The sequence below is a fragment of the Leucoraja erinacea genome, chromosome 34 (genome assembly GCF_028641065.1).
Source record: "Leucoraja erinacea ecotype New England chromosome 34, Leri_hhj_1, whole genome shotgun sequence".
NCBI lineage: Eukaryota > Metazoa > Chordata > Chondrichthyes > Rajiformes > Rajidae > Leucoraja > Leucoraja erinaceus.
Window position 1 is genome coordinate 7,187,501 of NC_073410.1, and position 22,500 is coordinate 7,210,000.

The window sequence follows — 22,500 nt, forward strand, 5'->3', positions numbered from 1 at the left end:
ATGATGTTGTACACTTCTGTAAGACCACCCCTCATCCTCCTGCCTCCTACCTGCCAAGGAATAGAGTCCTAGCCTGCTCAACCTTTCCCTGTGGCTCAGGCTCTCGAATCCAGGCAACATTCTCGTAAATCTTCTCCGCGTCCTTTCCGGCTTGGCAACAAATTGCCTATAACATGGTGCCCAGAGCTGATCACAATACTCTAAATTGTGCCTCTATTAACAGATCTTGATGGATATTCGGGGCTATTGGACAAAGTGCGGTGTAGCACCCATTTACAATAGGGGGCAGCAGCATGAGGGTGACGAGCAGCAGATACCCTAGGTTCGATCCTGTCTGTGTGGAGTTTGCATGTTCTCCTCCAGGTGCTCCGCTTTCATTGCACATCGCAAAGACGTGCAGGTTTGTAGGTAAATTGGCCCTTTGTGGATTGCCCCTAGGGAGTGGATGTAAAAGTGAGATAACATAGAACCAGTAGGAACGGGTTATCGATGGTTGGCTTGGACTCGATGGGCCAAAGGGCCTCTTTCCATGCTGTACCTTTCAACCAGTCAAAACTGTTGAATCCACTATGGAATGCATTTATAGAGCAACACTGGTTTGGTGGGAACAGTAAACACCTCAGGCAATGCTTCAGGCTGACATAACTCCAGTTGCAATCACAACCCTCTGCTTGAGAAGCCTTTCCAATAGACAGACTGCTACTATGTAAGTTACACTGGCGTCTACGAAAAACATAATCATCACAACTTCACTCCAAAGTCCTACATCCCTGCCATAAGTTCTCATAGGCTTACCCTCAGTCTCCTGGTTGTCAAACACTTAAATGCCCCGCCCCCTCCCATTCCCACACTGACCTTTCTGTCCTGCACCTCCTCCACTGTCAGAGTGAGGCCACATGCAAATTGGAGGAGTAACACATCATATTTCACTTGGGCAGCTTACAACCCAGCGGTATGAATGTTGATTTCTCATATTCCAAGTAACTTCCGTATTCTCCCCCCCGTCTCTCCACCACAACCCCACCCTGGCCATCCTACTAGTTCCACTGTTCGTATCCTTGTATCCCTTTGTTAACACATCTACCTCAGCTAACAGCGGGCCATTATGGACTTCACCCTTCCTGAGGTAATCTATTATAGAGTCATGCAGTGTGGAAACATGCCCTTCGGCCCAACTTGCCCACATCGACCAACATGTCTTCTTTTTCTTGCATGTGGCGTGCACAGTCTAAAGTTGTACGACAACTTGTTCTATTGGATCTTATTTGATTGTGCACGCCGGGTTGATTGCATTCGTCGAAACAGGGCGGGCCACATGAAGGTTGCAATCTCCCACCCCCGACTAACATGTCCTGTCTATACTAGTCCCACTTGCCTGCATTTGGCCTGTCCCCCTCTAAACTTGTCCTATCCATATACCTCACTAATTGCTTCTTAATCTGTTGTTGGCCCTATTTTGTTCTGGCCTTCTCTATCTTTCAGTCTGAAGATGAGTTCTGACCAAAAAGGTCACCTATTCCTTTTCTCCAGAGATGCTGCCTGACCCGCTGAGTTACTCCAGCACCATGTGCCTATCTGAGTTTACTAGTCACAGGCTTATTTCAGTGATGGCAGTGGAGGTCCGCTCACCTGTCCTAGTGTTGTGCAGATCATTTATCTGCTGCCTGTCTTGGCCAGGACTCTCTTGTAAAATAGATTTTTAATCTCAATGAGACTTCTCCTGGTTAAATAAAGGTTAAATAAAATAAAAAATAAATTTAATTCCCACCAGACGGTGCAAATACAAGTAGAAGATGAAGCAAGGGCGACGGCAGGCGTAGAAATGAGAGTTCCCATTCCTCCCTCACCCTGATTGGGAATGAATGGTTGCAATGTAACCAAACCACGACCTGAAGACCAGCCATATTGAAACATCACCTATGATCACATTCTCCTTTGCGTAAACCACTGAGGTTTACCTTGCACTAAACGTTATTCCCTTATAGACAATAGACAATAGACAAAGACAATAGATGCAGGAGTAGTCCATTTTGCCCTTTGAGCCAGCACTGCCATTCAATGTGACCATGATCAGTGCCCTGTTCCTGCCTTCTCCCCATATCTCCCAACTCTGCTATCTTTAAGAGTCCTATCAAGCTCTCTCTTGAAAGTATCCAGAGAACCTGCCTCCACCGCCCTCCATTCACAACAGAGAATTCCACAGCCTCACAACTCTCTGAAAGTGTTTCCTCATCTCCATTCTAAATGGCTTACCCTTATTCTTATCATGTACCTGCACACTGTAAATGGCTCAATTGTAATCATGAGTTGTCTTTCAGCTGGCTGGGTAGCACGCAACAAAAAGATGTTCACTCTACCTCAGTACACGTGACAATAAACTAAACTGAAACGGGGGCACTAACATTAGCACGAAATAACGTCAAAAGAGACATTGAATGAAAAAGTTCTAGACATGTTTGTAGATCAAGATGAGTGCCCGGACCACGAGGTGTAGAGGACAGGCGTATACGTACAGGCAATACGGACGTAAGCTCTTCTGCTCTTGGTCGTACCCGAGGCGCTCCAGGCAACGCACTGGCACCAGAAGTCTTCCAGACCGAACAGCTCCTCCACCTGTTGCCGGGACACCTCAATGTGAACTTCCCGAACGACCAGCCCTGTGCAACAGAAGAGATCAGTTAGTTAGTAAGTGGAGTAGTCTAGGAAGGAACCGCAGATGCTGGATTATACCGAAGGTAGACACAAAGTGCTGGAGTAACCCGGCAGGTCAGGCGGGAGAAAATGGATGGGTGATGTTTCGGGTCGGAACCCTTCTTCCCACCCGAAACGTCACGCATCTTTCCTCTCCGGAGATGCTGCTTGACTCACACTTACTCTGTTACTCTGGCACTTTGGGTCTGCCTCTCCCGTGAGGAAGTGGAGACATGCACGGCACAACGGTGGCTGTTACTGCGCAGGCTGCAGCAATTATTATTAACATTATACTTCTGGGCACCTACCAAAGACTCTCAAGGACGCCTTACAAAATGTAATAAGCAGATGACAAAACATATAAGCAGAATAAAACAAAAAATAAAAAAAATAGTAGGGACATCAACAACACACAATTCAACGAGAGAGCAGCGGCACCTTAGCGCGCCAGCGTTCACTCTCCCTTCCGGCAGCCATCTTGGAGACAAAATAATCAAAACACCTTTTAACATTGAACATCCACCACAGTGATTCCTACACACTCCTCACTGTGGTGGAAGGTTCAAGTCTTTCCCCTTGCTCTTCCGCGATTGTGGGCTCCTATAGATCGAGGCTCTCGCTACGGTGCGGGGCCGAGACAGTGCCACACTGTCAGAGGTCCCACTCTCTGGTGGATGCAACTCTTCATGTGTTCCTGCTTTGAAGAAGAGCACAAGAGCTGCCCCGCCCGTGATCTGGTCAATATGTATCCCCCTCAACAATGCATCATCAACACATTGCTGTCATGGCAGCTTGCTGTGAACATGTTGACCACCATTCTCACACAATAGAGCAGTGACTGGATTTCAAATGGTCCTTAGCTCTAAAACACTGGAACCACCTAAAGTAGTGACACAGAAACACAATACTTTTTTTCCTTTTCCTTCCTGAAGAATGGTCTCATCCTGAAATGTTACCCATCCCTCCTCTCCAGAGATGCTGCCTGCCCTGCACAGTTAACCCCAACCATTTACTGTCTAAATTCTTTTTTTTTTCCCTTTTACTGTTTTCCAAACTACCTTTACTTTGCAAACCCATGTTTAACGTTTGGGACCTGAACCTTGAACTCTGATTCTCTTTCCCTACCTGCCGATTACTTCCAGCATTCACTTTTTGAATTTTAGATTTCCAGCTGTCTGTAGTATTGTTATTTTCACCCCATAGTCGGTTTCGATAGCAAACCTCCACCAGTCTCCGGTACGACAGCAATCCTGCCCACCATTTCTTGTCTGCCTCCATTAAGAATCCTTGACGTATTACCTAAAAATGCTTTAGAGTCGTTTGTGAAATTTCTTTGTGGGTAAAATGCAGCATCCACTCTCTGTACTACATCATCCTTCAATGAGAAGAAAAACTGATGGCTTTATCTTTGTTAGCAGCTACCTGGAGGAATAATAAACGATGGCCAAAACAATGAGTAAATACTTTCCCTTGGCTGAAATTACGCTCACTCCCATGGGAATGTCATAAAGGATCCTTGTTATAAATGTGTTTACATTCATATTAATGCAGATCTTCTCCTCAATATATCGGATGGTGCCTTAAGGACATCTGCACTACACCCTCAACCACCAAACTGATGTGCTCAAATGGAGCCAAGTCCATTCAAGGCCCAATGTTTGCTCACAGTTTAATTGGTGCAGGATCAAGGAACACACAGGAATACATCATGGACATGCTGGGCCGAAGGACCTGGTTCCAAGCTCCTTGACTTGAATGTCAATTGATAGTGGTAGCCAGTTGCCACTTTAAAATTGTGTGTTATCTGTAATAACATCAGATGTGTGGAGGATTGTGTCTGCAGTTAAGTTTAATTCATGCTGTTCACTGAGTTATGAGGAATATTGATGCCAATCTGTTACAAGGGAAGAAATATTGCAAAATCATATCAACTGAATGCGATGTGATACCTGACAAGAATCCCGCGGATTTCAACAGCAATCATTACTCAACATGTTCTTCAGAGACAGGGTTTGGATGGTCAGATTCTGGAACAATAACCATGCTGCATCCTTGCAATTCGAATAGATAGCCTGCCTTTGTTTGAGCCAGGGTGGCACGGTGGCGCTGCGGTAGAGTTGCTGCCTCACAGCGTCAGAGACGCGGGTTCAATCCTGACTATGGGTGCGGTCTGTACGGAGTTTGTGCATTCCCTTTGTGATCAGTGCTCCGGTTTCCTCCCACATTCCGAAGGCATGCAGGTTTGTAAATTGCCCCTTGGGTGTAGGGTGTGGATGAGAAAATGGGATAACATAGAACTAGGGTGATCGATGGTCAAACTGACGGGGTCAATGGGCCTGTTTCCATGCTGTATCGATCAATTCAATTCAAGTTTCTGATTAATTCTATTTTAATTGATGGCCTTGACCCTACTTCACCAAATCCGGCATATACAGTACTTGGCTTCACAGGCAGTGACATGGTTTGAATACAGACACTCTTATAAAGGAGGAAACACTATGTCACCACTACATCTCAGGTGCTGGTAAATGGGGATTAGGGTAGATGGATATCTGATGGTCAACATGGGCATCACGGGCCTTAGGACCTATTTCCACCTTATGAGATACTATGGGTTGAAAGCTACTGGAGAAACACAACATCACTGTGATGCACACACACACCAACACACACACACCAATACACATGCCAGCACACAACACACACACACACACACACATGCCAACACACACAGCAACTCACACACATGCCAATAGACACACACATACACTAACACACACAAACACACACAGATGCCAACACACACACACCAACTCACACACATACCAATACACACACCAACATGCACATACACACCGAAAACACTCACTCACACATTCACTCACTCAAATACACACACACACACACACACACACTCATTCACACACTCACTCACTCACTCAGGATTTATACAGTGCTTATGGTGAAACATCTACAGGTGCATGAACCAGTGAAAATCTGGCTCAGTTGGTCAAAGAGATGGACCAACGAGAGTCTCTGAGGGCAACGAGGATAACTGCAGCACTGGAGGTTAAAGCAGCCACAGACGCACATACAATAGATTGCTGCTCACTGCTATTCTAACAAAATCATTAAATGCTGGGAGAATTTGGGAGGCCTTTGCCGAATGTTTGTACCAATGAGGCAATTTCTGAACCTTAATTGAAAGTAGATCTGCTTGAGGGAAGGGCTTCAATGGCAGAAACAAAGCTGGTTATTTATGCTGGTACTGACCTATTGAGACCGGATACATTAGAGTAAATCTAAAGTACATTAGAGACGGTTAGCTTTGGGAAATGTTTCTGGGTCGCTGCACTGAGTAAATAAAGAGCTGGTTATTTGATATGTCTGACATTTTCCATTGAAACTGTACACCAGAGAACTGCTGCACTTTACTGGTCCCTCACCAGCCTGCCCACCTCTGCCGCTAGTTAACTTATCTTGCAATTACATTGTCGTCACGCACGGATTTTGCAGATTGCGTTCAGTGGAAGGGAATAAACTGGGGACAAATTCTGCTCCTATCAGTTATTGGGATTTAGTCAATTCTTACTTGGCCCAAGAGTTCAAGTAATTAAACATTTTAGTTCAGTCCCAGTTTAGTTTATTGTCACGTGCATCGAGATACAATGAAAAGCTTTTTGTTGCGTGCTAACCAGTCAGCAGAAACGCAATACATGATTACAATCAGTCCATTTACAGTGTATAGACACACGATAAGGGAATGACGTTTAGTGCAAGGTAAAGCCAGCAAAGTCCAATCAAGGATAGTCCGAGGGTCATCTAATTGGTAGATAGTAGTTCAGCACTGCTCCCTGGTTGAGGTAGGATGATTCAGTTGCCTGATAACAGCTGGGAAGAAACTGTCCCCAAATCTGGAGGTGTGCGTTTTCACACTTCTATACCTTTTGCTCGATGGGAGAATGGAGAAGAGGGAGTGGCCAGGGTGCGACCTATATTCTCTTTCGCTTGGAAAAATAGGTATTGATCTTTTTGAACCATATGAGTTACAGAACAGCATAGAGGGGTGGGGTAGCTCGGCAGGGTAGAAACAGGTCTGTTTCCGCGCTGTATCTCTAAAATAAAACAGCGAGAGGTGAATCTCCTGAATTCTCTACCAAATGTCTTGTGCAGGCTGTATCATGAGAGGTATTTAAAGTGGAGATAGATTTTTTTTGTTGTTGAAAGATCAGGTAATTGCTGGCTATGGGGAATTGGCACAGAAGAGGCATTGAGGTGAGCGGAGATCAGTCGTGATCATATGGAATGGGGAGACAAACCTGAAAGGCCAGGTGGCCTCACCCCTGCTCCCTATTTGTTGTGTTCTTGCGTTACATAACCTAAGGAGCAGTTCGAATTGTTGTTCACCATTTCAAAGAATGATCCAACCCCACAGAGGGGTTCACTTGAAGCATGCCGTGTGCCGATAGATTCTGGATAGAGCAGCTTTGATTGCCTGTTGCATGCAGTCCATGGATGGCACATTCTTTTAGTTTTGTTTAGTTCAGTTAAAAAGGTACAGCATGGAAACAGGCCCTTCGGCCCACCGAGTCCGCGCCGACCAGCGACCCCCCATACAGCATAGACTAGCTCTATCATACGTACCGGGGGGGGGGGCAATTTACAGGGGGCCAATTAACCGACAAACCGCACGTCTTTGTGCGTGTGGGAGGAAACCGGAGCCCCTGGAGGAAACCCACGTGGTCACAAGGAACTCCCCGCAGACAGCGCCCGAGGTCAGGATCGAACCCGGGACTCTGGCACTATGAGGCAGTGGCTCGACCAGCTGAGCCTCCGTGGAAATGGTATTGACAGGAATGCCGTCCTTGGAGCTGGCATAGACTTGATGGGTGAAAAGCCTCCTCCTGCACTTATACGCCGTTGAAATCTGTGCAAGAAGCCGGGAAAGGGGATCTGGCAACTCCAACTCAGAAGCTGGAACATGAAGGGTTAAGGGCTCGTCTCACTTGCCGATTTTTTCGGTGACAGCCGGCATCATTGACTGACATATCAGGTCACCGAAAATTCGCGCCGTGAAGCGGCAGGATGACATAACACGTGCGGTGTTTTTTCAAGTGTCGCAACGGACGGTTGAGGTCCCGACCACGGGGGAAAATGGAGGAGGACTGGCCAAATTTTGTGCCTTCCACCACAGCCTTCATCACTGTTTGTATTAACTTTTTATTGTGTTTCAGTGTGTTCTTTTTCATTGTACCACTGCTGGCAAATTCATTTTGAAATGTTCAAAATCTTTTGGCGAAACACTGATATGACGCCAGCAGTCGGTGAAAAAAATCACCTAGTGGGACAGGCCCTTTAGGTGACCTCCTGTGCTTTAGTCCCTGCTGTTAAATACAGGGAGGCAGTTTTCGGTATCTGTTATGGTTGGAAAGAAGAAAGTTAATTAGCAACGGGGAGATAAGTGCTTCTTATAAAGACTACATTTTTCTGTCTTGTTAAGCAAACAGGAAGCAGAGATTAAATGAAAACATATGTACTTAATATGTGCAAGGGAAGAAATATTGCATCTCAGCAGAATCACGCTAGCAGCTCCATTCAAGAACAGACATTGTGGAGACAGCATGCTGAATGCATAATTATAGACCTGTTCAAAGGCTGCCGAGCTCTGCAAGTAACATAAACACACATAAGCATTTAGCTTTGGTTTAAGCAGTCGCCCATTTGTGCTCTGCCCACCGATTAGCTCCGTCTGCAAACTAGGGTGTGTAAAATTAAATGTGGTCTGAGCAAAATATCCACTGTGACGCCCGAGGGCTGGGGGGTGAAAAAACAGCCGGTTCCCTCCACTCGCCCGAGAGGGGCGTGAGTTCGCTGCACCCGGCCTGTGCAGGAATGTTGGGTGTCGAGGCGAGGACGCTGACTGGCGCAAGGAATAATGTGGAGGACAGAACCGCAGATGCTGGTTTGCACTAAAAATAAACACAAAATGCTGGAGTAACTCAGCGGGACAGGTAGCACGTCTGGAGAGAAGGAGTGGGTGACGTTTCGGGTCGAGACCCTTCTTCAGTCTGATGTTTCGAAGAAGGGTGTCAACCCGAAACGTCACCCATTCCTTCTCTCCAGAGATGCTGCCTGTCCCGCTGAGTTACTCCAGCTTTTTATAGCTATCTTTGCACAGAGTTAGTCCTGGCAGAGTTCAAGGTTAGATTCAAGGTTAGGAGGCTCTGGTTAATATCCCCACTGCCCCTAGCGACGAGGAGAAGGAACCAAATGATGGACACGGTTCAGTTTAGTTTGGAGATGGTGCATGGAAACAAACAGGCCATTTGGCCCATCGACTCTATGCCAAACATTAATCACCTGTTGACACTACTTCAATGTTATCCCACTCTCTCATCCACTCCCTACACAAAAGGGGCAATTCACAATTTACAATTACTTGAAGTTAAATTCCCAGTTGCCGTAATGAAATGTGAACTCATGTCTTTGAATCAATGACTCAGAACCACGGCGTCTTGGGCAATTACTCAACCACTGTGGTGACGTAAAGTACTTGCCTCGTCAAGTCTTCCACAGGAAGAACATTAAAGGGCCTGTCCCCACTTGGTGATTTTTTCGGCAACTGCCGGCATCATATCAGTGTCGCCAAAAGATTTTGAACGTTTCAAAATCCAGCGGCGACAAAAAAAATGTTGCGACACTTGAAAAAACACCGCGTGTCATACGTCTTCACGCCGCGAATGTTTCGGCGACCTGATAGGTCATTCAATCATGCCGGCAGTCGCTGAAAAAATCGCCGTGGGACAGGCCCTTAAATCACCAAAGATAGACACAAAGTGCTGGAGTAACTCTGAATTGCTCTTCTGTTTAAACCAGCATCTGCAGGTCTTTGTAACTCTCCTTCCTGCTGGAGAGTGGTCCCCGCGTATTCGAGGCCTCAGCTGGTGGCGGCGTATTTTTCAACATGTTGAAAAATGCCCGCGAGTAAAAAAGGTCGCCATGGAAAAAATCGATACTTTTTTTACTCGTAGGTTTAGTCGAAGTAGGTTGTAGTAGGTCGGCATGTTAATCGTAGGTAATCGAGGGTAGTCGAAGGTAATCAAAGGTAGTCGTAGATAGTATTCAACATAGTCGAAGGGAGGTCGAAGGTTGATCGAAGGAGGTCGTGTTCGCTCTCAACTACTCGGTCCAATTTTCCCGAAGCTGGTTGAAGCTACTCTTCAGCAGTTGAAGGAGGTCTTCAACTTGACAATTTTTCAAACTCTCCTAAACTCTTCTAAACTCACCAATTAGGTTGCCGCAGTGGGACAGCCCCTTAATTTTGGGTGTATGGAACAAGCCGTCAGAGGAGGTAATTGAGGCAGGGACTATCCCAACATTTAAGAAACAGTTATAGACGCCCATGGATAGGACAGGTTTGGAAGGATATGGACCAAATGCGAGCAGGTGGGGCTGGTGTAGGTGGGACATGTTGGCTGGTGTGGGCAAGTAATGCCAAAGGGCCTGTTTCACTGTATGAATCTAAGACTCTAACTGCAAGACGGCACGGTGACGCAGCGGTAGAGTTGCTGCCTTACAGCGCTTTTAGCGCCAGAAACCCGGGTTTGATCATGACTACAGGCGCTGTCTGTACAGAGTTTGTACGTTCCCCACTGCCTTCTGTGGCACAGAGAGAATTCCACAGATTTACAACTCTCCGGGTGAAAACGTTTTTCCTCATCTCAGTCCTAAATGGCCTATCCCTTATTCTTAGAACTGTGTGACCCCTGGTTCTGGACTCCCCCAACATCAGGAACATTTTTCCTGCATCTCGCCTGTCCAATTCCTTAATATTTGTATTAGTTTCTATGAGATCCCATCTCATCCTACGAAATTCCAGTGGATATAAGCCCAGCCGATCCATTCTTTCATCATATGTCGCGGAGCTGGCCGTCTTCGGAGCAGGGAGAGCTGTGGTGGCGCGCGGCTGCAACCCGACTTCGGAGCTTCGGAGGCTCCGGCCACAGGAACATCGGGAGCTCCAGGCCCCTGTTGGGAGACCGCTTTTCGGAGCTGTTGCAATGGCAACTTCTCTCGCTGGAATCGCGGGGTTTAAAGGACTCGGAGTGTGGCCTAACATCGCCCGGCGCGGCTTAAACAACCACGGGACTTCCCATCGTCCGCCGGGGGCTTTAACATCGGATCCCCAGTTCACCTCGATGCTACAGTTGGACTGCTGGACCGCGGGGGAAGAAGAAAGAGAAGAGATAATACTTTGCCTTCCATCACAGTGAGGAGGTGTTGGAGACCTACTGTGATGGATGTTTGTGTAAACTGTGTTAAGTGTGTGTCTTGTTTTTTTTTTGTAATGTTAGGACTGTAGAAAATGCATTTCGTTCAAACCAAGTTGTTTGAATGACAATAAAAGGCATTCCATTCCATTCCCGCTATCCCGGGATTTGTCCGGGTGAACCTGCGCTGTACTCCCAAAACCTTACCTGTGACTTCATCCACGTTCTCCTCAGTGACGTGGTCCTTCTGATGCACCCAGTCACCGTTGCACTTGAAGTAGATCTGTGTGGCTGGGGTGGCCGTACATGCCATCACCACTGGTTTGTTCTTTACGATGTAGGCATCGCTTGGCTCGACCAGGAACCGCGGCAGAGGCTCGGCAGCTGATGATGGAAAGGACTCGGGCAGCATATCTCCATAGTCTGTCCCTGTGGGGTTACAAGGAGAGGGATGGAGATTACCAGAGAGTATCTCACCATAGTTTAACTGAGCGGCATTTAATATACATTACAGGAGATGAGTCACAAGGGCCATCCATTATCCTGAGATAGAGGTAGAAGTTACAGAGTTCCAGCACTTAATCAATCAAGTCTGGTGTCATAACAAGTGCACAGCCCATTTTCTCCAGCCTAATGTGTTTACAGTATCTTTCAGTTCAGATAATGAAAAAAAATTGTTTTGTTTAGTTCTCTGCCAACGAGGGCCAAATGCCCTTTCCTACTCCCAGTATTCACAGTCAGTCATCCCCCACCTCAGCTGACACAGGCTTCACGATGGATTCTTTCCGCACCTTGGAGGCCGCCAAACTGAGGAGAATGAACCATCCCGAGAGTTGTCACGTCAACCATATGCGCTGCCCTCCCGGCCTGCTCTCATGTTTCCTCTCACTCCCTCCTTCCACCCCAAAGGCGGTCACAGTGTGTCATTACCTGCACCATCGACAGTGGCTGCACGCCTGTCAGCTAAAGCGTGCTTGCTTGTCAACAGCGCTGTTTGTCTTTCCACTACAGCTCGGCCCGTGTGAAACAATGGCTCCTATCATTCTTTCCCGAGATTCAGATAGAGCTGCGGCAGCAATGAGAGCAGATTAACTGCAGATCTCTCTCTCTCTGTCTCTCTGTCTCTCTGTCTCTCTCTCTCTCTCTCTCTCTCTCCGCACAGCTTTCAAATTGCACAAATAAGATGCCTTTTCAATCCTCTCAGTAATGTTCCTTACCCCTGTTTCTCTGAAGTGGGCACATCTTCATGGTATGAGAAATGCACACACACACGTGGATACATGCACACACACACACGTGGATGCACACCTACACACACACACACATGTGGGTGCATATGCACACATACACACTGCATACACCCACATGCATATGCATACACGCACACTGCAAACACACACATATGCATACACACACATGTGTACACACACTGCGTACACACACGTGCATATGCATACACACACACTTCATACACACACACTGCGTACACACATGTGTGCACACACACTGCGTACACACACATGCATATGCAAACACACACACACACACATGTGCACACCCACACACACATGTGCACACCCACACACACACACACACACACACACACACACAGCCACTCACCAACTGAAAAGAACGATGGAATAAAAAAGAACTGCAGATGCTGGTTTACACCGAAGATGGAAACAAAATGCTGGAATAACGCAGCGGGTCAGGCAGCATCTCTGGTGAAAATGGATCCGTGACGTCTCGGGTCGGGACTCTTCTTCAGACTGAAAAGTCTAACGAAGGTTCTCAATCCGAAACGTCACACTTGGTAGTAAAAGCTCATCGTATGCAAAGCATACTTAATCAATATCCCTCTCATAACTAAAATGAAAAAATGATCGGGATAGGGGTGGGAGGCAGAAACAGCACTCCAGCATTTAGTGTCTCTATCTGAGAAGACCATCTAGCTAACACTGAAGTTCAAATCGGGAAAACACTGCTCTGTCGTATGACCCCATTGGTACAGGGGGAGGCCATGAGTCAGTCATTTAGTCTTTTTTCCACTTTATTTGCCCATGGAGTTTGGTGGCCTTGATGTGTTGGTTTTAGTCGGTGTGGAGCCGGTGGGCCAAAGGGTCAGTTTCTGAGCTATATCTCTAACCCACTTAGTGGGTTGCCTCTATGTCCACTTAGTGCTTGCCTCTGTTCCACCATTCAACAAGATCACAAAACCCCTCAAGGTACCGAAAAGCCATCCATCACTATTTATCTGCAAAGTGTTCTCGAAAGAGCATTGATGTCAAGAATGAAAGCAGGACTATCCAATTCCTTGTCGGCCTCCCGCCCCCATTGTGATCAGTTTGTCATTTTAGTTATGAGAGGGACATTGATTAATCATGTTTTTGACATGATGATCTTTTACTACAAAGAGCAGCCAATTCCAAATGCCAAAACAATGGCCTAACATTAAATGTAATTATTCAGAACCTGATTTTCATTGAAAGGAATTATTATGAGGGTCATACTATTTCCATACCATGTCATTGCATTCATCTTTTCACTGGTGGACCCAATGGTGGGAAATCTGCTCTGTGTGATGGACTGGGCTATATCTACAACTCTGCAATTTCTTACAATCGAGGCTGTGGATTCCCAAAGCAAGCTGTAGGAGTTTGTTAGAGTCATTGGAGACATGCCAAATTTCCTCAGTCTCCTCAGGAAGGAGAGGCATCGGTGTGTTTTCTTGTCTGTCCCATCTAAACGAATGGTCCTCAAAAGATCACTGCTAAGATTAACGCAAAGAACTCAAAGCTTTGCGCTAACCTAACCAACAATCTGACCGCCAATTCAGGTGCAACTTAATCCGAAGAAGCTTCCCAATCTGAAATGACCACTTGCTTCCACAGATGCTACTGGACTTGCCAAGTTCCTCCAGCACTTTGTTCCTTTAACTCAAAATTCCTACATCTGCAGTCTCTTGTGGATACAGATCTCAGCTCTGAATAATACTGTAATACCTAAGGTGCTGGACCATGCATCTGGCAAACACTGGCCTGCAAGGAAAAACAAGGTTTCAAACATAAACACGAAGCAGTAATTCTCTCCTACAGCCAGATGCCTTGGCTATTGGTAAAGAAATGTTGCTCCAACTGTTTGAAAGCTTGGCTCCTTACCAAGGTGAACAAACATAAATAAAGAGGTTGTGTTGGTCTGTGGAATAAAACACATGCATACAAACTAAAGTTAATTTTCCATAGCTAGAGCTGAACAGAAATTGACCAGTTGGCTATGAACAATAAAACAAAAAATGACTGTGGCATTATATGCTCTTTAACTTTTGTTCAGCTTGCGTAGTGTGTGATTCATCTCATCGAGAGGTTTCACAGTACAGGTTGAACATCGATGTTCACTGTACCTCGGTACAAAGGAATGAACACAAATATTAACCATAACCAAAACCATTTCCAATGATGGCAGGTTTCAGTGTGTAGGGAGGAAGCTGGAGCACCTGGAGAAAGCCCACACGGTCACGGGGAGAACGTACAAACTCCATTTAAACAGCACCAGCACAATCGAATCTGGATCTCTGGTGAGGGGGAGGGAGAGGGGAGAGGGGTTGAGGGGGGTGGGTGTGAGGGAGGGAATGTGGAGGGTGAAATGAGGGAGGGAGGGGGAGTGAGTGAATGAGGGAGGTAGAGGAGGGAGAGAGAGGGGCAAATGGAGGGGGGAGGTGAGTGAGAGAGGGAGACGAGGAGAGATAAAGAAGCTGAGGGAAGGAGGGGGAGAGGAGTAAATGAAGGGAGGGGGGAAAATAGAGGGGGTTGAAACCAGGGGTGTAAATATGAGGGGGGGGGGGGTGAATGAGGGAGGTAGAGGGGGGAGAGGAGGGGGGGAGGGGGGAAGGGAGAGAGAGTGGCAGTAACTCTACCGCTGTGCCACAGTGCTGCACAGATCTGTAATTAGATCTGTAGGTGACCTTGACCTCCTGGCCTTGGGATCTCTGTGATCGATCTACAGGGAGGATGAAGGAACAGGGAGTTGTCCAACTGCATACTGGAACACAGTGGAACAGCTTCACTGGGGCAGCAGTTGCCCAGCTTTGACTTGGCACATGCAGGAAAAGCCTCAACGTGTTCACAGGAACACAACAATGTGCCAGGACAATCTGCATGTGTAAGCGTTTATTACATGGCGAGGGGCCTTCTTAATAAACATCTACGATGTTCCCAACTCGTAAATCAGGAACGGAAAGATGTCAGGGCATTCCCCAGAGCTCTGACACAGAAGAGGCAGTGTAACGCTGCGTGGAGAAATCACACTCTTGCTGGGAGGGAGTTCACGTGCGAGATGTGTGGTGCGTTTGGCAGGACGTTTCACACAGGCACTTGTGTACGGGTGGTCCGTGGAGCCTGGATTTTTCGCAGGGAGGAAAGGCTCGACAAGCAGGCTTAGGGGTGGCTGGGAGCGGAAGTTATAAAAGCGCATCTGTCTTGAAGGAAGGCGAGTACGTCCTTGCAGACAAGAACAAACTACCGAGTGAAACCCAAGAGGTTGCTGCAGTCGGAGTATGATGACAGAGGGGCAGTTTGGAAAAACGAAACCTCGTTCATTACTAGACAAAAATGCTGGAGAAACTCAGCGGGTGAGGCAACATCTTTGGGGCAAAGGAACGCCTCGTTCAATACTGATCACTTCCCAACACACACACACATACCACACGTACACACATGTAACACTCACACGCGACACCCATACAGACATTCATATGTACCCAATGAACACTCACATACATGTACATACATACAACGCACTCACACACACACACTGTTAAACACACACACACCCAAGATAGACACTAAACGGCCTGTCCCACTTGGGTGCCATTTGCAAGTCACGCAGGTGCCGCACAAAGATTTTGTGAATCCCTTCAGTCTGAAGAAGGGTTTCGGCCCGAAACGTCGCCTATTTCCTTCGCTCCATAGATGCTGCTGCACCCGCTGAGTTTCTCCAGCAATGTTGTGTACCTGCCATTTCAATGTGACTTGTTACTGGGCCTTGGTTACAGGAAGTCAATTAATTGCCAGGTTCTTTGTCAATTGGATTAGAGCTCGTGAATAAATGAAGAAACGGTCGATCATCCATCCTATTTAAGTGGCAGGAGAGGTTCTGCTAACAGGTCTCAGAATATTGACAGGTGATGAGGTTCAGGACATCAGAATTGTGTCCTGGAGCAGACAGCCTCTCGAGTAACACCTCTCCTCATTCACTTGCCCATTATGAGATGCTGGAAATGCTCCTCAGTGGGAAGAGAAACAGGGCTAACGTTCTCTAACTCTTTCCATTCACTCATACATTCATGAGTGATAGGAGCAGAATTAGGCTGGGTGGGAGATTGCAACCTTCACGTGGTCCGCCCTGTATCGACAAATGCAATCAACCTGGTGTGCACAATCAAATAAGATCAAATAGAACAAGTTGTTCCACAACTTTAGACTGTGCACGCCATACGCAAGAAGAAGAAGAAGGAGCAGAATTAGGCCATTCGGCCCATCAAGTCTACTCTGCCATTCAATCATGGATGATCTATCTTTCCCTCTTAACCCCATTCTCCAGCGTTCTCCTCATAACCCCTGCCACCCGTACTAATTAAGAATCTATCTATCCATGCCTTAAAAATATCCACTGATTTGTCCTCCACAGCCTTCTGTGGCAAAGAATTCCACAGATTCGCCACACTCTGACTAAATCAATTCCTCCTTATTTCCTTTCCGAAAGGGACATCTTCATTCTGAGGCTATGGGCTCTGGCCCACGACTCTCCCACTAGTGGAAACATCCTCTCCACATCCACTCTATCCAGACCTTTCAATATTCGGTAAGTTTCAATGACCAGATAACCTGGTTTGCAGCTTGACCTCATGGTCACCCTGGTTTCAGCCCATCTGTACGGAGTTTGAACGTTCTCCCTGTGACCTGCGTGGGTTTTCACCAGGTGCTCCAGTTCCGTCCCACACTCCAAAGACATACAGGTTTGTCGGTTAACTGGTTTGGTCAAATTGTAAATTGTCCCTTCTGCATGTAGGATAGTGTTAGTGTGCGGTGATCGCTGATTGGCGCGGATGTGGACCGAAGGGCCTGTTACCGCACTGTATCTCTAAATTAAACTAAACAAAGGTGGTGATTAAGAGGCTTTTAGGCAGGCACATGGTTCTGCAGAGAATTGAGGATGCACATGCAGGAAGAGATTAGTTCATCTTGGCATCATGTTCGGCACCGACATTGAGGGCCAAAGGGCCTGTTCCTGTGTTGTGCTGTTCGATGTCTATGTTTATGTCTACCCAGTTTCCATGTAACATTTCCAGAGTGCATCTCAGTCAGAAACTGATTCCAAGTTGACCTGTCGGGGCAGAACCAATTCAGGCTGGTTTACAGTAATCTTTCCTGACTGTGATAATATCAAGGTTATTGTTCGGTCAATGTCAGAATCAATTCAAATCTATCACAACCTGAACATGGAAAAGGAACGAACATCCAAGCATTATTTATTCACACACCCCTGAACTACTGCATCTCTCTATTTCAATGAACCTTTACTTGGACTGAGCACGGAAACGGACAGCCGCTGTTTAAATGGTTTATACTGGTGTTTACATCCGACTTTCATTCACCCTATCAGCTCAACCATTAGAGCGGTCGACATTATCTGAATAACAATGTTGCTCCTGAAATGCTTTTCAAATTTAGTAGTGGCTATTTTATGGAGACTTAAGGGGCTGTCCCACTTGGGCGACCTAATTGACAAGTTTAGAAGGGTTTGAAAAAATGACATGTTGAAGACCTCCTTCGACTATGTAGAAGACTAGCTACGACTAACTTCACAAAAATTGGACACCGAATAGTGGGGAGTGAAGCCGATCTCCTTCGACCTCCCTTCGACTATGATGAAGACTATCTACGACTACCTCCGACTACCCTTGATTAGCTACGACTAACATGCCAACCTACTACAACTAAACCTATGAGTAAAAAAAGTATCTATTTTTTCCATAGCAACCTTTTTTTACTCGCAGGCATATTTTAAACATATTGAAAAAAACGCCGCGACCTAGCTGAGGCTTCAAGTACGTGGAGACCACTCTCGAGCATGAAGGAGAGTTTCGAAGACCTCCTGTGTCTTTTCTTGTAGACCAGCATCTGCAGTTCTTTGTATTCACAATACCCAGGAATAGCTCCCTTTGACCCTTCATCTGCAATCACTGAATTAATGCATCATATCCTCAGTGAAATGACATCTTCCAATCTCATTCCACCGCTATCTTCACTTAGTTTTGCATTGTTCATTCATCCTTTGCTCATTGGCTTCAGAATGGAGTGAGGGACTGAAAGGTAGACACAAAATACTGGAGTAGCTCAGCGGGACAGGCACCATCTCTGGAGAGAAGCAATGGATGACGTTTCGGGTCGAGACCCTTCTTCAAACTGCAAGGTTGGTTGGAACATTGTATTCAAGAAACTACATTATCTAATGTTTCCTGAGAAGCTCAGGCTGAAATTGAAAATGTTTGAAGAAGCGACCAACAGCATTGAATTTTTCCCTTCTGATCTGTGAAGAACCTTCTCTGCTGAAGTGATGTGAATAATTGACACTTACACGAGCTTGCTATCTTCTCCTCCCCTTGTTCTGTCAAAAGAAAACCCAAATCGCAGAACTTGTTCGCTCTTGTGCAGATAGCAATTACTGATCTGGAACACAGAGGCTAAACACCAAGATATAAACACCCTACCACACCCTGAGCTTGATTTAAACACACTACCACACCCTGAGCCTGAATCACCATAAGTGTTATATGCTGCACCAAGTCTTGTTGAGTCTCATTGTCGGTAACTCATTTTCACCTAACCCACAGTTTCTTTTATCATTGTTGCTTTTTTTGCATATCTTTCAATCATTTGTTCTACATCACCGTCTATATCTCTCGTTTCCCTTTCCCCTATCTCTCGGTCTGAAGAAGGGTCTTCACCCGGAACGTCACCTATTCCTTTCCTCCAGAGATACTGTCTGACCCGCTGACTTAAGGGTCTGTCCAACTTGGGCGTCATTTGCGCGTTACGCAGTTGGCGTGTGAGGATTTTGTGAATCCCAAAATCCTGTGGCGCCGCGCGACCGCACGTCACTGCCTATGTCACCACGCACCATGCGCGCGTAATGCACGCCATGCGCGCCTCACGTGCGCGTCGCGACACGTGCATCATAACGCTTAAATTATGTTGCGTAAGAGACGCTTAAGTGGGACAGGCCCTTTACTCCAGCTTTCGGTGTCTATCTATGGATAGGTGGCGTTTTGGGTCGAGACCCTTCTTCAGAAACGTAAGGCATTGCCCGCTTGTCTTGGTGGGTTCAAGTGGATTTGTGGAAGAGTTGAGCAATTGAGCTTCTATGTCCTGGATAAGAATGATCACAATCACAGCATATCTGTTGCTATCACTACTATTTATATTATCACGCTGTGTGCAACTTGGCTGTAGTATTTCACTTCAGCAAAGTCCCCTGGAATGCACAGAGATCCTGACTAACGTGATATTAATACAATATTTTCTTTCAGAAGAACCCCCACAAAAAATGTCCTACTTCACTCTCACTGAAATGCTACACCACAGCATCTATTCAAAGTGGAACTTGGCCAAAAACTGTGGCTACAGATACCGGCAGTGATATATATCCAACATTATATTGAGAAGTGTCCAACTGCTTGCTGTAAATTATTCCTATTTATCTTAGATTTCCATGGCTTCCTGTGTATTCTCAGGGCTGTCGCTGTTAAGTTAGACCCTTGTTTACATTGCAAGTTGAACAAAATTAGACTGGATGGTGGAACCAGGCTGTCTGGCTCTGGCTTGTTTATGTCCATATCACATTTATAACACAACTCAATGTCCTTCAGTGCACGGTGCAATGTGAGGCCAGTATCACATCAATGCACAGTTTATGCAGGGTGCTCCAGCTCGTAAATATTTGATTCCCTCACTGCCAAAGTATGTGCCAAGCTTGAGAACCATTCAGAGGACACGTCAGCTTGGAGCTTGAGAGAACTGGAGTGACCAGGAGCATTTCAGACCCCACCCCCCCTCCCTGCTGTTCCCTTCACCCCACAAGCAATGGTGGGAGGTGTAGAAAGAAAACCGGGCGACAACAAGCTTTTAACCATATAACCATATAACAATTTCAGCACGGAAACAGGCCATCTCGGCCCTACAAGTCCATGCCGAACAAATTTTTTTCCCCTTAGTCCCACCTGCCTGCACTCGTACCATAACCCTCCATTCCCTTCTCATCCATATGCCTATCCAATTTATTTTTAAATGATACCAATGAACCTGCCTCCACCACTTCCACTGGGAGCTCATTCCACACCGCCACCACTCTCTGCGTAAAGAAGTTCCCCCCCATATTACCCCTAAACTTCTGTCCCTTAATTCTGAAGTCATGTCCTCTTGTTTGAATCTTCCCTATTCTCAAAGGGAAAAGCTTGTCCACTAAACTTTTAGTTTAGTTCAGAGATACAAGTGCGGAAACAGGCCCTTCGGCCCACCGAGTCCGCACCGACCAGCGCACTAACACTGCCCTACACACAATTAGGGGAAATTGGCATTGATACCAAGCCAATTAACCTACAAACCTGCACGTCTTTGGAGTCTGGGAAGAAACCGCAGATCTTGGGGAAAAAAACCCATGCAGGTCACGGGGAGAGTGTACAAACTCTGTACGGACAGCACCCCATAGTCAGGATCGAACCCGGGACTCTGGCGCTGTTAAGCAGCAACTCCATCACTGCCCTTCGGAGAATTTAAAGTAAATATTCAGGGAATGTGCCAGCGCTAAGTATCTATTCCTGGTTACCTCCAGATTGAGCAGATATTAGAGTCAATGACATTAAGACTCTGGAGGTCATTTGGTTTTGTCAGCAGTCAGTGAAGCTGAAGGAATTTTAACACAATCTAGTTGTTTCATAGCTGACATTACCAGCTCGAGTTTTCTATTTTAAATTCCAAATGTTGTTAATCGCTTGAATTTAAATTCCATAGTTGTAATGGTAGGATTGGAACTTGTGTCCCTCGTTCAGTGATCCAGAACTCTGTTGCTAGTCTAGTTAGTAAACCACATCGCACACCGCAGCAGGGGCCAATATAGGATCATGAATTTAAAAAAGACACAGAGTGCTGGAATAACTCAGTGGGACGAGCAGCATCTCTGGAATGCATGGATAGCTGCCATCTTGGGTTGGGACCCTTGTTACGACTGATTGTGCAGTGGGGGGGGGGTGGGGGGGGAGGCAAAGAGAGGGTGGAGGGAGCCCTGGTGTCGACCTTCAGTCTTCAACCTGTACGTCACAAGGTGAACTGACCTTGGAGTGCTTAGGCTGCAGTGATTTTGCAAACATGATGGCTATCTTGGGCCAGCCGTGTCCCAACAAGGCTTACAATGAGACTGAAGCATCACCAACATGGCTTGGTTTAAACGCATCCGCCTTTTGGGTGAGATGTCAGACAGTGGGGGGGTCTAGAAGAGAGGATAGTGCGAGTGTATGGAGATCGCTGGTCGGCACGGACTCGATGGGATGAAAGGCCTGTTTCCACGCTGTATCTCTAAACTAAACTAAATTGAGAATACTAGTGTGAAAGGGCCCTTATTCCCTTATTCTGAAGGGGATGAGAATGGGTTGGAGCCACCAATCACATTTGATATTGATCTGCACACCAAGTTTCTGAATTATTAAACTTATATGTAGATATTCATCTATTGCCAAAGGGCCTGTTTCTGTGCTGTATGAATCGATGACTCTAAGACTAGTTTATTTTTCTCGTACTTTCTCACGACCTAAAAGGAAACTATTCAGCCTACCCTGTCTATACCAGCTCTCAGAGTAAGTAGACCCATTCAAGAGATGTGGGCTTTGCAGGCTGATTGCCCATTCCTAGTTATCCTTGAGAAGGGGAGAGGGAGGGGGAAGGAGAGAAGGAGAGAAAGCGAAATAAAGAGAGAGAGGGAGAGAAAGTGAGCGCTATGTGTATATGTGTCTATATGTGTTTCTGTTTCATGTTTAGAGATGCAGCATTGAAACATCAACCATCCATTCACACTGGTTCTTTGTTGCACCACTTTCTCATCCACGCTCTACATACTAGGGACATTTTTCAGAGGGCAGTTGATCTACAAACCTGTACGTCTTTGTGTTGTTGGAGGAGACCGGAACACCTGGAGTAAACCCACACTGTCACAGGGAGAACGTGCAAACTTCACACAAACTGCTCCCGAGGTCAGGATTGAACCTGGGTCTCCGGTGCTGTGAGGCAGCATGTTCTACCAGCTGCGCCACTGTGCTTCCCTGTGGTGTGTGGGTCTCACGGTACGCATCGTGAATACGTAACCAGAGGCATCAGTGTGATTTAATTTCGCTTACTTTAGTTTCCAGTTACAGGGCGGAAACAGGCCCTTTTAGCCAAACCGAGTCCGTGCCGACCAGCGATCCCCGCACACTAACACTATCCTACACACA

The 22,500-nt window shown here is 46.5% G+C and overlaps 1 protein-coding gene across 2 annotated transcripts in view; it reads right to left on the reverse strand.

The window, feature by feature from the left end:
* unc5b (unc-5 netrin receptor B) overlaps window positions 1-22,500 on the reverse strand; it is a 196,292-nt gene that overhangs the window by 49,248 nt on the left and 124,544 nt on the right. For both annotated transcript variants that reach the window (XM_055661770.1, XM_055661769.1), the window contains 2 exons: window positions 11,169-11,390; window positions 2,514-2,657 (listed from right to left, as the gene is read on the reverse strand). In XM_055661770.1, the coding sequence (XP_055517745.1) occupies window positions 2,514-2,657; window positions 11,169-11,373 (349 nt within the window). In that variant the 5' untranslated portion in view covers window positions 11,374-11,390. The remainder of the gene's footprint in view (window positions 1-2,513; window positions 2,658-11,168; window positions 11,391-22,500) is intronic.